This window comes from Cetorhinus maximus, chromosome 18 (assembly GCF_964194155.1).
Source record: "Cetorhinus maximus chromosome 18, sCetMax3.hap1.1, whole genome shotgun sequence".
Classification (NCBI taxonomy): Eukaryota; Metazoa; Chordata; class Chondrichthyes; order Lamniformes; family Cetorhinidae; genus Cetorhinus; species Cetorhinus maximus.
In genome coordinates, this window is record NC_135896.1 from 40008009 (window position 1) to 40022381 (window position 14373).

General features: G+C 44.5%; 1 protein-coding gene across 1 annotated transcript in view; it reads left to right on the plus strand.

Annotated features, from left to right (window-relative positions):
- LOC144693089 (60 kDa lysophospholipase-like) overlaps positions 1-14373 on the plus strand; it is a 126191-nt gene that overhangs the window by 19298 nt on the left and 92520 nt on the right. The window contains 2 exon segments of the mRNA XM_078562473.1: positions 431-542; positions 2252-2377. Of these exon segments, the coding sequence (XP_078418599.1) occupies positions 431-542; positions 2252-2377 (238 nt within the window).

A 14373-nucleotide genomic window follows, 5' to 3' on the forward strand; every position in this document is an offset into this window, starting at 1 on the left:
AGGCTTGATCAAGGGTATTGTTGATCCTGTCAACAACATTATAAACAACAAAGTGCTTGAATTTACAATGTGATAAGCTTGTTTTGAGGGATTATCACATTCACCAATAGCACCGCCAGCAGAATTAACATAGTGGTGTTACATTAATACTGTTGACACTGTCAAATATTTCATAATTAAAATATTCAAAAGTGACTGCTACTTAAGAGACAACAGCTGGCTAAAAAGAATTGTATGGTGTGTTGGTAAATGAGAGCACACCATATTTCATTGGCACAGAAATTAGACAGTTTTCATACGTACTGTCAAGGATGAGATGTTGCATGTGACAGACATGAGCAAAGTTTAGTTAATGACTTGTTACCGTTAAGTAGGTTTTAAACATCATCCATGTTAGAAATGTAAACCTTGCTTTTCATTCTGTTTACAGTTATTGTAGGTCAAATAAAAGGGTTGTATACTCAGTAATTGAGTATTCACCTTTGCTGGACTCATGTAACATGAACACTGATGACTGGGCTAAAATTGCAGTTGATATAGAGGTAAGCTGAGACTTGGGTCAAATATCTTGAGTCAGAGGATTTTGCAGATAAGCAAAGTAGTCAAGTAAGCAAAATGGTAAACGCCTGAAATTTCTGGTGTGAGGGACTGTATTTCAGGCAGATTTCTCGCTGTTGGACAAGAATTTTGGGCAGAACCTGGGTCCACCAGTTCTTGCCCCAAATGAACTCTTGTCTGAAGTCCTGAATGGGTGAGCAAGGGTAGGGGATGGGCTCTTCATCTTCCAGTCACTGTCACTCATAGAAGTCATTTCCAGCATCTGCAGTTTTTTGCTTTTATCATTTGGAGACATGTTGTGGGATGGTGGTGGATGGTGTTCTCAAACCATTCTGGAAATTATATTCCAGTAATCCACTCCAGTGGATCCCATGACTGATAAGGGGAGGCATGAGTTCTGAACCGGGACTTCTGATGGCCCCAAAGGTATGTTGCAGTACAAAGGTAATCAATCCAAAAGAACCAACAGGAAACCAGTCTTGCTGGATCATAAGATCATCAATGATTTTAAAATTCAAGTACTGCAGTTTTATCTTTGGTTCTTGAATGTTCTGTTCCATTTTTAACATCAAATAAACATACTACAGTAAACAATGATTTGATATCATTAGGATCAAAAAAGTACAATTTATGGTCATTAGTTGTCAAAACAAAAATTAATGTAAGAGACTACACCGGTCTCACTCAGAAGGAGCTAATCTCATGTACAAAATCTCAGCATAATAACTAAATTGCAGCCAAAGTTATTTTATTGACCTATAGGTAAAAGGATATTGTAGTGTTAAGTTTAGCATTATGTTAGCTGAATAATACTTTTACTGAATTGGTCTTTTACATTTTTACAACACTTTTGAGATGACACTTAAAGATAAAAACAATATCTCTGAATATCCACGAAGCTTCTATTAGACTCCTGTTGGCATTCTGGCAAGAGTGCACTAACAGAATTGGAAATAAGGCCAAGGCCCAGGTATTTATCACGTCCTGGGTTTACATTGGACATTTGTGGATCTCTAAGTGGTGGAAGCTCCACCTTCCCTTTACACGGGATAATGAAGCGTGAAGCTATAGGACTTGTGAAGGCACTGACTTCCAATGCCAAATCCTCTCATGTTTCCCAGTTGACAGGCATCTAGCCTCCAAATGGAGTGTCTGGGGTCCACCTGGAGCTGGAGGCTGGGATTGTGATCTGGAACCCAATTGAAAATGTATTTTAAAAAAACTTAAATATGATCCCCCTCCAAAGGGAGTTTTTTTCCCCCAAGGCTGTGCTGGCAGATTTCACACCTCCCCAAAGTCAGCCACTCTTCTGCATTTTGTTGCATCCTGCAGCAGGTGGGTGTGCTGTGCAGATTCAGCTGCAAATTTTGATGGGGTCAGCACTGGAGGTGCTGGATGAATACATCCCAGTACTTACATCAGATGTGGCCACCAAAGATTTCAGGACCAAATGTGCTGTATTACCTCAAATGTGCTCATTTTGTCAGCTCTCTCTCATCAGCACTATCAGCTTGAAGTGTCTGATGTACAGCATGAAAGATAAAAATGGGATTCATTCACTGGAGTAAAAGTGTTGTATTCCTAACAAATGAGCCTGCTTGTGAGATTCCTTGAATAGACAGGAAACTATTCTGATATACCCACTGTTCTCTAAGCCTTTTCTTTCCCTGTTCTGTATTATTCTTTCCCACAGAAAAACTACCAACAGTACAATGGTTTTGTGATCCTTCATGGCACAGATACAATGGCTTACACAGCTTCAGCCCTTTCATTCATGTGTGAGAACCAAGGAAAGCCCATCGTCTTGACTGGCTCTCAGGTAAGTTGTAAAGTTTTAAACAGAAACATTATCCACTGTCCTATAGTTGTATAGGAAAGGACATATGAATTAGCCACTCAGCCCCTTGAGCCTGCTCCACCATTCAATAAGATCATGGTTGATCTGATTGTAACCTCAAATCCACAATCCTACATACCCACTATAACCTTTCACCCCTTGCTTATTTAGAATATATCTACCTCTGTCTTAAAAATATTCAAAGACTCCTCTTTTGCCCTCTTTTAAGGAAGAGTTCCAAAGACTCACGACCCTCTGAGAGAAAAAATTTCTTCTCATCTGTCTTAAATGGGTGACCCCTTATTTTTAAACAGTGACCTCCTAGTTCTAAATTCTCCCACAAGAGGAAACATCCTTTCCATATCCACCCTGTCAAGACCCTCCCATCTTTTATGTTTCAGTCAAGTCACCTTTACTCTTCTAAACTCCAGCAGATGCAAGCCGAGCTTCTCCGACCTTTCCTCCTAAGACAACCCACCCATTCCAGGTATTAGTCTAGTAAACTTCCTCTGAACTGCTCCCAATGCAGTTACATCCTTCCTTAGACAAGGAGACTAATACTGCACACGCTGCTCCAGATGTGGCCTCACTGATATCCTGTATAACCGAAGCATAACCTCCCTACTTTTGTATTCAATTCCCCTCACAATAAACAATAACATTCTATTAGCTTTCCTAATTACTTGCTGTATTTGTATACTAGCTTTTTGCGATTGATGCACGAGGACACCCAGATCCTTCTGTATCTGGAGGGAGGACCCACCATCTGTAGTTAACTAAAGAAGTTAGGGAAAGCATCATACTTAAGGAAAAAGCATATGACTCTGCAAAGATGAGTGGCAGGTCTGATGATTGGTCAGAATATAAAGAATGGCAGATAATGTCTAAAAGGCTAATCAGGAGAAAGAAATTAGAGTATGCAAGGAAGCAGGCTAGACATGTAAAAACAGATAGCAAGAGTTTCTACAGGTATTTAAAAAGGAAAAGAGTAAGTAAAGTGAGTGTTGACCCTCTAGATTAGAAGAACACAGCTAGCTGCGAGAATTAATGTGAATTGCAATTGAGTGAGAATGGGAAGTTAATAGCTTAATAAGGAAATGGCGGATGAAATGAACAAATATTTTGCTTCCGTCTTCATGAGACGATACAAAAAACATTCCAGCAAAAGCTGTAAATCGGGAGGTGGAAAGGAGAGGGGAACGTGCTGAAATTACAATCACTAGGTAAGTGGTCAAGAGCAAATTGTTGGAGCTGTGGGCTGACAAGTCTCCGGGTTCAGATGGACTTCATCCTAGGGTCTTAAAAGAGGTGGCTAATGAGGTTGTTGTTGCATTCGTGTTAACTTTCCAAAATTTGCTAGATTCTGGAAATGTTCCATCAGACTGGAAAGTAGCAAATATAACCCCTCTCTATTCAAGAAGGGAGGGAAGCAGAAAACAGGAAACTATCGGCCAGTTAGCTTGATGTCTATCGTGGGGAAGGCGTTTGAATCGATCGTTAAAGAGGTTACAGATGGGCACTTAGAAAAGCTTAAGGTAATCAGGACAAGTCAGTATGGTTTGTGAAAGAGAAACCCTGTTTAACCAATTTATTAGAGTTCTTTGAAGGAGTAACATGTGCTGTGGATAAAGGGGAGCCTTTAGACGCACTGTGCTTGGATTTCCAGAAGGCATTTGATAAGGCGCCACGTCAAAGGTTTTTGTAGAAAATAAAAGCTCATGGTGCAGAGGGTAATATATTAGCATGGATGGAAGATAGACTGTCTAGCAGAAAACAGTATGCACAAATGGGTCTTTTCCTGATTGGCAGGATGTGACGAATGGAGTCCCACAGGGGTCTGTGCTGGCCTTAACTTGTTGCAATTTACATCAGTGACTTAGATGAGGGGAGCAAAGGCATTGTAGCTAAATTTGCAGACAATACCAAGATAGGTAGGAAAATATGTTATGAAGAAGACATAAGGAGTTTGCAGACAGATATAGACAGGTTGGGTGAGTGAGCAAAAGTCTGGCAGATGGAGTATAATGTGGGAAAATGTGAAGTAGTTCACTTTGGCAGGAAGCATAAAAAAGCAGATGAAGTTCAATGTGGAAAAGTGTGAGGTGATGCATTTTGATAGGAAGAACATGGACAGACAATACAAAGTAAGGGGTGAACTTTTGAAGGTGGTGCAAAAGCAGAAAGACCTGGGTGTATATGTGCATAGATCACTGAAGGTGGCAGGACAGGTGGAGAAAGCCGTTAATAAAACATATAGTCTCCTGGGTTTTGTTTATAGGGGCTTAGAGAACAGGAGCAAGGAGGTTATGCTGAATTTATATAAGACACTCGTTAGATCTCAGCTGGAGTATTGCATACTGTTCTGGGCGCCACATTATAGGAAGGATGTGAATACATTGGAGAGAGTGACTTCAGAACTCTTGAGATGCAGAGGGATCTAGGTGTTCTAGTACATGAGTCACAAAAAGTTTGCAGGTACAGCATGTAATCAAGAAGGCCATTGCAATGCTATCCTTTATTATGAGAGGAATTGAATATAAAAGTAAGGATGTTATGCCTCAGCTATATAAGGCATTGGCGAGACCACATCTCGAATACTGTGTGCAGTTTTGGTCTCCTTATTTAAGGAAGGATGTAAATGTGTTGGAGGCGGTTCAGAGGAGGTTATCATATTAATACCTGGAATGAGCGAGTTGTCTTATGAGGATAGGTTGGACAGACTGGGCTTGTTTCCACAGGAGTTTAGAAGAGTGAGGGGTGACTTGATTGAAGTATACAAGATGCTTAATGGTCTTGATAAGGTGGGCGTGAGAAGGATGTTTTCCTCTTGTGGGTGAGTCCAGAACTAGGGGGCACTGTTTTAAAATTAGGGGTCGCCCTTTTAGGGCAGAGATAAGGAGAAACTTTTTCTGAAGATTATGCAACTTCTTCGCCTCAGAAGGCAGTGGAAATGGGATCATTGAATATTTTTAAGGCAGAGGTAGATAGATTATTGTTAGGCAAGGGAATCAAAGGTTATTGGGGGGCAGATAGGAATGTGGAATTTGAAACAAACAGATCAGCTATGATCTTATTGAATGGTGGAGCAGGCTTGAGGGGCTGAATGGCCTATTTCTGGTCCTATTTCATATGTTCATATCTTAGAGCTCTGCAGTCTCTCACCATTTAGATAATATCTTTTGTATTTTTCCTGCCAAAATGGACAGTTTTACTTTTTCCCACATTATGTATTTGCCAGGTCTTTGCCCACTTACTTAACCTATCTATATCCCTTTGTAGCCTCCTTATGTCCTCTTCGCATCTTACTACCCTTCCTATCTTTGTGTCATCAGCAAATTTAGCAATTATACCATCAGTCCCTTCATCCGAATCATTTGTATAATTTGTAAAAAGTTAAGGCCCCAGCACTGATCCCTGTGGCACATCACTGTTTACATCTTACCAACCAAAAAAAGACCCATTTATGCCTACTCCTCCATGTTAGCTAGCCAATCTTCTATCCATGCCAATATGTTGCCCTCCTGAGCTTTTATTTTCTGCAATAGCCTGTGATGTGGTATCTTATCAAATGCCTTCTGGAAATCTAAGGGCAGTACATCCACCGGTTCCTCTTTACCCACAGCACATGTTACTTCAGAGCTCCAATAAATTGGTTAAACATGATTTCTCTTTCATAAAACCTTGTTGACTCTGCCTGATTGGATTGAATTTTTTCAAGTGCCCTGTTATAACATCTTTACCTTCTAACATTTGCCCTATGGCAGGTGTTAAGCTAACTGGCTTGTAGTTTTCTTGGGCTGAATAAAATGCTCTCGCCAACACCTGGTTCTGCTCACGGAAGTCGTCAAACTTGCAGGCCCACCATCGGAGAGCGTCTGATAATACGCTAATTGCTGCCAATTGGCGGCAAGAGTGGACTATGGACCTTCATCCCATCCACTGTGTGGTGGAGGGTGGGATGTCCAGTCTCTGAAGCAGCAGGCTGTGACCCAGAAACAGCTCTTTAAAAGGCCCCCGGCATAGGACAGTGTGTCAAGTGACCCATCATGATCCTTGAAGAGCAGAAACTACATATTATGAAGAATTTTGACTCTTGTAGTCTATACAGGTATGTCTATTTTAATTTGAGTTTGTCTGCTAACCATCTAAAACTTCATAGGTGGCAACATTTTTATAGATCAAGTCTACCACCTTCAGACATTGGGGAGTTAAACATTAAATATTTCCATACATAGATATCTGTGCCATCAGAGCATGGGGAGATGCTCTCCAAAAGGGGCAAAGCTGCCCCAGGTTCATGGAAGTTCAATTGCCCTTGGTGCCCTCCTCCATGCAGTTGAGAGGCGTGAAGATCCAATTCCAAACATTGGGAAGAAGAGGAAGCCCAGGCAGACTCGTGCTGCATGGGAGGATGTGGCTGAGGACGACAGCAGTGTGGATGTTGTGAGGAGAACCTGGTCCCAGTGTCACAGAAGGTTGAATGACCTCATAAGATCGGCAAGGGTAAGTATGGCATCAGTATGAACACTATTTGTCCAGTACAGGTGTCTCAAGTGAATGCAGGAGATATTCGAGAGTAGCTGCTCATCCAGAATTGCGTGTTTTCATAAGGGCACAGCTGTCCTAGACCGTTGGGCATTCCAAGCAATGATCAAGCCATCAGCAGGTGGTTGGCAGGATGACCTTGTGATGCCTAAGCATAGGCTTCAGTTGGGCAAGTGCTGCTCTGATAATGGGATTGAGACAGGACATGTGACAGTTTGAGATTGTTGATGGCATTTCTGTGTCAAATCTTTCCATGAGAAGTGAGCCCAGAACGCCCGAGAGTGAGCCTGCACAGGCAGGGATAAGCCCCACATGGATGTCCTGACTCCATATGAGGAGCAAGTGCTGGCCTTGCTGGAGCCCGAGACAACCAGGAGTACAGACAGTGGTGAGATTGAAGGAAGGCCTGGTTCTGGTGAGATGGCAAAAGTATCAGACTGGGTGATAAGAGGAGATGGTTGGTTTGTTTTAAAGGAGGTTAGGAAACATGCAAGGTGGTGCATGGATCTTATACTTGGAGCTTTATGATTGGAAGCTTCACGTCATCTTCCAAAGTTTCATAGTGTCTGTGGAGTTCATTCGTGCATGTCAGGCTGTGAAAAAGTTTGAGTTGTGTGAAAGGGGTGATGCGTCAAATAATGTGATACCCGATTACCCCCTTACTGATCTCTCTGTCACAGAAGAAGCCTCTTTAGCACTGGCTGCAGCAGAAACCATGCAGCAACCTTCCTCCTCTTCCGACGAGGATCCCTTGGAAGGTGCAGCGTCACATCCTCTCTCTGCACCCAGCACCATTGCAGATACTGGCGCTTTGGAAGGGTTCAGCGTGTCGGACAGGGGTGATGCACAGACTGGTGAGGGCATTTCACATTTGCACATGCAGCTGCCGGAGAGTGTGGTGGAACAAGCCTCAGGTAGTCGGAGGAGTGTCCCGAGTGTTCCAGAGACTGATTCTGAATCAGATGATGAGCTTCGGGAGTTGTCCGTAAGGTGGCAGATGTTGGGTGTTCAGCGTGAGGTCTGTGAAGATTTGCTTTGTGTACCAGAGGGGTTGTGTGCTCTAGCTGGGACTGTGGAGGTGTCCATCCAGGCTATGAGCACTGCGATCACCCACTCTTCAGAGCGCCAATCTTCATAGACAGACTGGCAGCTATTGTGGAGGGGTAAACCAACCTTAGTGCAGATGCAATTGCTGGGATGCACTCTGACCTGCACGTGATCGCCCTGGCTCTGAGCTCGGGCCCAGAGTCAGTACGACGGGAACCGGGAGCTTGGCCCACTCAGCTGCTGGAACCTCACCAGTTGGCAGGAAGGACCAGCCCGTCCTAGTGGTGGGGGATGAGCAGTAGCTGCTTCCATCTGGAAGTTCTTAACCCCCTTACTGATATCAGGTATCAAATTACTTGACACATCACCCCTTTCACACGGCTCACATAAACCTTTTCACGGCTTGACATGCATGAATGAACTCCACAGACACTATGAAACCTTGGGCGATGACGTGAAGCTTCTGATGGGGCAGCATCTTCTCCATTCATCGACACAGGCTGCTACCATAGCTGTGTTGACTGAAGACTTGCATGTGTCTTGCAAGAGTCTGCTGGAGTGCCCAGCTGCTCAAGGCTACCGCCGCACAGAGGACACCTGCCGAAGTCATCCAGGGCAAGGAAAGCAGCAGATCAGATACCCCTCTCCAGTGTAGCCGCAAGCAAAGGGGGAACACTGCATCGGAGCATTCATAAATGTGTTAGTAGATATCCAGGTTAGTCAAGAATTAGAGCACATGGGTGACATTCCTTATTAGTGATGTTGGTATGCCTTGAAGGCCTGTGAATAAACACAAAACTAGGGAGGTGATGGCGTAGTGGTATTGTTGCTGGATGATAGTCCAGAGACCCAGGATAATGCTCCGGGCACCCGAGTTCGAATTCCATCATGGCAGGTGGTGGAATTTGAATTCAATAAAAATCTGGAATTAAAAGTCTAATGATGACCATGAAACCATTGTTTCATCTCCTCCATCCCCACCCCCTTTCCGATCCACCCCCCCTTTTTTCCAATAATTTATATAGATTTTTCTTTTCCCACCTATTTCCATTATTTTTAAATGTATTTCCATCCATTGTTTTATCTCTACCTTTTAGCCTATTTCGATCCCTTCCCTTCACCCCACCCCCACTAGGGCTATCTGTACCTTGCTCATCCTGCTTTCTACCCTTAATTAGCACATTCCTTAGATAATATCACCACCTTCAACACCTCTTTGTCCTTTTGTCTATGACATCTTTTGGTTATCTCCACCTATCGCTGGCCCTCTATCCAACTCTACCTGTCCCACCCCGCCCCTTAAACCAGCTTATATTTCACATCTTTTCTATTTTTACTTAGTTCTGTTGAAGAGTCATACGGACTCAACGTTAACTGTGTTCCCCTCCACAGATGCTGCCAGACCTGCTGAGTTTTTCCAGGTATTTTTTATTTTTGTTTTGGATTTCCAGTATCTGCAGTTTTTTGCTTTTATCTTGGTGTTTAATTGACTGCCACTCTCTTCAAGGGATGCCCACCTTGAAGAAGTATTGCTCTTCTCTCCGGCAGGATTTCCGTATCTCTCTTTTGCCTTGTTCACCTTCATTGCTTTCCATTTCTCTCCTGGTGTTTGACAAGGTGTTTACGAAAACCCGCTTTCACAGCCATATTTCCTTCCTCAGTGACTGTCTCCTTCTCTGACTTACCCCAAGTGGATTTCAACTGAAGGTCCATCCCTCATGTTTCGAACCCACCCAGGATTACGGGAATCTCCGGGACATACGACGCTCCTCGGACTGCTGTTCTCGTCGCATTCTGAGATCCACACTCAGTGCCGTGCGCCGCCATATGAACACACTCAACCTCTCCCTCCAGCAGCACCGCCGCACCCTTTTTCAAAGCTGCGCGTGTCCCCAGTTTCATTTTATTCTTCGTCTCATCCGACATCTCAACAAGAAACTTTGTCTCTTTCTTTCAGGTGCAAAGGAATGCAAGCTCCAACAACTCATCGATACCATCACCCATCCAGGACCCTCCACCCCTGCCTGTCCCTCTGTCCCCATCCCGTCTTCCAGTCCCAGCCCCGGTCATGTATTCACCATGCCCCCTGACCTTCCCTTCTCCGATGCTGAACGTTCAGTGCTCAGCAAAGGACTCAGTTTCATATCCTTGCACCCTCATCTCAATGAATTTCGGGCTCGACATGATGCTGAACTCTTCTTCTGCCGCCTTCGTCTCCATGCTCACTTCTTTGGGCAGGAGTCCTCTCCCCATTCAACGGATCCTTTTACCCACCTCCAATATTCTCCCTCCACCTGGACCCCTCCCTCTGGATTCTTTCCTTCTCTTGATCTTTTCATTGAGAACTGTCGGCGTGACATGAGTCATCTCAATTTCTCTGCTCCTCTCACCCACTCTAACCTGTCTCTCTCTGAACTTGCTGCACTCCGTTCTCTCAGGTCCAGCCCTGACATTATCATTAAACCTGCTGACAAGGGTGGTGCTGTTGTTGTCGTCTGGCGCACTGACCTCTACCTCGCAGAGGCTGAGCGTTAACTCGCAGACACTTCCTCCTACCTCTCCCTGGACCATGAACCCACCACTGAACATCAAGCCATTGTTTCCAGGACTGTCACTGACCTCATCTCCTCTGGAGATCTTCCTTCTAAAGCTTCCAACCTCCTAGTCTCCCAACCTCGGATGGCCCGCTTCTACCTCCTACCCAAAATCCACAAACAGGACTGTCCCGGCAGACCGATTGTGTTCCTGCCCCACGGAACTCATTTCTTGCTATCTTGACTCCATTCTCTCTCCCCTTGGCCAGTCCCTTCCCACCTACATCCGTAATTCCTCTGACACCCTACATCATATCAACAATTTCCAGTTCCCTGGCCCCAACCACCGCCTCTTCACCATGGACGTCCAATCCCTCTACACCTCCAACCCCCACCAGGATGGTCTGATGGCTCTCCGCTTCTTCCTCGAACAGAGGCCCGAACAATCTCCATCCACCACCACTCTCCTCCGTCTGGCTGAACTTGTTCTCTCACTGAACAATTTCTCCTTAAACTCATCTCACTTCCTCCAAATAAAAGGTGTGGCTATGGGTACCTGCATGGGCCCCAGTTATGCCTGTCTCTTTATGGGGCATGTGGAACATTCCTTGTTCCAGTCCTACTCCGGCCCCCTCCCACAACTCTTTCTCCGGTACATCGATGATTGCTTCGGTGCTGCTTCATGCTCTCGTCTGGACCTGGAAAAATTTATTAATTTTGCTTCCAATTTCCACCCCTCCATCATTTTCACATGATGTATGCATTGTGGCTGTTGCCCGGATATCTGGCACACGCCTGCATAACCTGCTGTTTGTGGTTGTATACCAGCTGCACATTGAGTGGAATCCCTTTCCGTTTATGAACATGCACAACTGTCCTGCAGGAGCCTTGCTGGCTATGTGTGTGCAATCAGTGGCTCCCTGCGCCCTGGGGGAACCAGCAATGGCAGCAAATCCTCGGGATTGCTCATTCTGTCTTTGGGCATCCTGCGTGAAGGCTGTAATTGCCGGCCCTCCAGAACATTGCACCTGTGGACACCTTGATGCAATGGTGTGCAGCAGGCTGTGTTATCCCAGTCAGGTCCCTGCAGGCTGCCTGAAAAGAGCCTGTGATGCAAAAGTTCAGCACCACTGTCCCCTTCTAGGCAATAGGCATCAAGTGGCCCCCAAGATAGTTTGACGAGATCTCCCCTGCAAGCATCCCACAAAATGATTACCAGTTGTCCTTGAAAGCCTGAGCCTCACACAGTTGCAGATAGCTGAATCGCTGCCTGTATACCCTTAGTGCTGCATAATGTTGCCTGCACTTCTGATGAGGGTTTCTAGTCTCTTCCTGACCACTGGGGTCTGGCTTTGCTCTGTCCCCTTCCTGAGGACCCAGAGCATCCTGAACCTCCATCTGATCCTTTATTCCACTTACCCTACCCCTCCTAATCATCCTCACTGGAGGTTATGTCTGTAACAAAGGTTGCAATCCCCATCTGTCTGAGTATTCACCCCTCACCCCTGAGTTACAGGCAGGGGAATATTCAATTAACTATCAAAACAGCCCTCTGAATGAGAGGGGAGTCGTCCTCAAGAGAAAATATCCAAAATGCCACTCTGCCCACTGAAAAGATCAGTCCCTGCAGTCAAAGGATTTTGAACTGCAAATCTCAGACTCTGCTCTCAGCTGCAGGTAAAAAAACCTGCCCAAACAAGGTTGCCCTTAAAAGCAAACATGTTCCCCACCTGACATAAATCTCACTCTGGAGACGTATTATTGCTTTCTGGCTGTATTATTCCAGTCAGATAGCTTGTTAATTGCCTCAATTGGTATTTAAATTGACACTAAAATAATGTGGAGGGATTCCTGACTTTTTGACTCACCCGTGTATGGTATTATCGGAAACCGGTGTGATGTCATGAATGATGCCTGACGTCATCATGCCCCATAATATGCTCCACGTAGCAGGAAACGCTCCCGATTGCTCAGTGCCACTTCCCTGGCGATTGTAATTTTCCTGAGTTCCTCCCTTCCATTTCCTGATTTACAGCTATTTCTGGGATGTTAATTGTATCCTCTATAGTGAAGATGCAAAATACCTGTTCAATTCATCCGCCATCTCCCTATTTTCTGTTATTAATTCCCCAGACTCACTTTCTTTGGGACCAACGATCACTTTGTTAACTCTTTTTTAAATATCTATAGAAACTCTTACCATCTGTCTTTGTATTTCCAGCTAGTTTTCTCTCATACTCTAATTTTTCCCTCATTAATCTTTGAGTCATTCTTTGATGTTTCTTATGTTCGGCCAATCTTTTGACCTGACAACCATCTTTGCGCAATGATATGTTTTATCTTTAAGTTTGATACCATCTTTAACTTTTTTAGTTAACCACAGATGGCGGGTCCTCCCCTTGGAATTTTTCTTTCTATTTTGAATGTATCTATTCTTTGTATTCTGAAATATCCCCTTAAATATCTGCCACTGCACCTCTGTTGACCTACCCCTTAACCTAACTTGCCAGTTTACTTTGGCTAGCTCTGCTTTCATGCCTTCATAATTGCCTGTATTCAAGCTTAAAATTCTAGTCTTGAACCCACGCTTTTCTCCCTCAAACTGAATGTAAAATTCAATCATATTATGATCGCTGCTACATGGGACACCATGGTGATTTAGCTTTTACAGAATACATGTAGGATATTGTGCAACCATAGAATTTGTACGTTGGGATAATCCTTATAAATCATCAGTAAGACACATTTTTTCTAGTATCGTCTGTATGGAAAACTTAATTTTCAAGAGACCTTTTTCTTCTATCCAAGTGGAATGGCAGTGTTGTCTTTGGAAATATCACTCTGCGCTATGCATTTGATGTTAACGGTATTTCAATAACATAGTGCATAGTCGAAAGGGACCAAAGGAACCACTCTCTGTGACACCCTGGTCTACTCCTCAATCACCCCCGACACCCCATCGCCTTCCTCGGGCACCTTTCCAAGCAAGCATAGGAGTTGTAGCACCTGCCCTTTTATCTCCTCTGTCATCACCATCTAAGGACCCAAACATTCCATCCAGGTGAAGCATGTGCTTCTTTCAATTTAATATACAAACAAGGAGCAGGAGTAGGCCATTCAGCCCCTTGAGCCTGCTCCGCCATTTAATAAGATCACAGCTGACCTGATAGTAACCTGAAATCTGCATCCCGTCTACCCCTAATAACCTGGCACCCCCTTGCATACCAAGAAACTATCCACCTCTACCTTAACAATATTCAAAGATTCTGCTTCCACCACCTTTTCAGGAAGAAAATTCCAAAGACTTGGGCCCTCTGAGAGAGAAAATTTCACCTCATCTCTGTTTTAACTGGGCGACCCTTTATTTTTAAAAAGTGACCCCTAGATTTAGATTCTCCCACAAGAGGAAACACTCTCTCCACATCCACCTGTCAAGACGCCCCAGGATCAGATCTAAGTTCTGCAGTCCTGTCACATCCAGTCGTGAATGGTGATGGACGATTAAACAACTCATTGGAGGAGGAGCCTCCACAAATATCCCCATCCTCAATGATGGAGGAGCCCAGCACATCAGTGCAAAAGATAAGGCTGAAGCATTTGCTACAATCTTCATCCAGAAGGGCCAAGTGGATAATCCATCTCAGCCTCCTCCAGAGGGCCCCCAGCATCACACATGTCAGTCTTCAGCCAATTCAATTCACTCTACGTAACATCAAGAAATGGCTGAAGGCACTGGATACTGCAAAGGCTATGGGCCCTGACAACATTCCAGCAATAGTACTGAAGACTTGTGTTCCAGGACTTGCCGTGCTCCTAGCCAAGCTGTTCCAGTACAGCTATAACACTGGCATC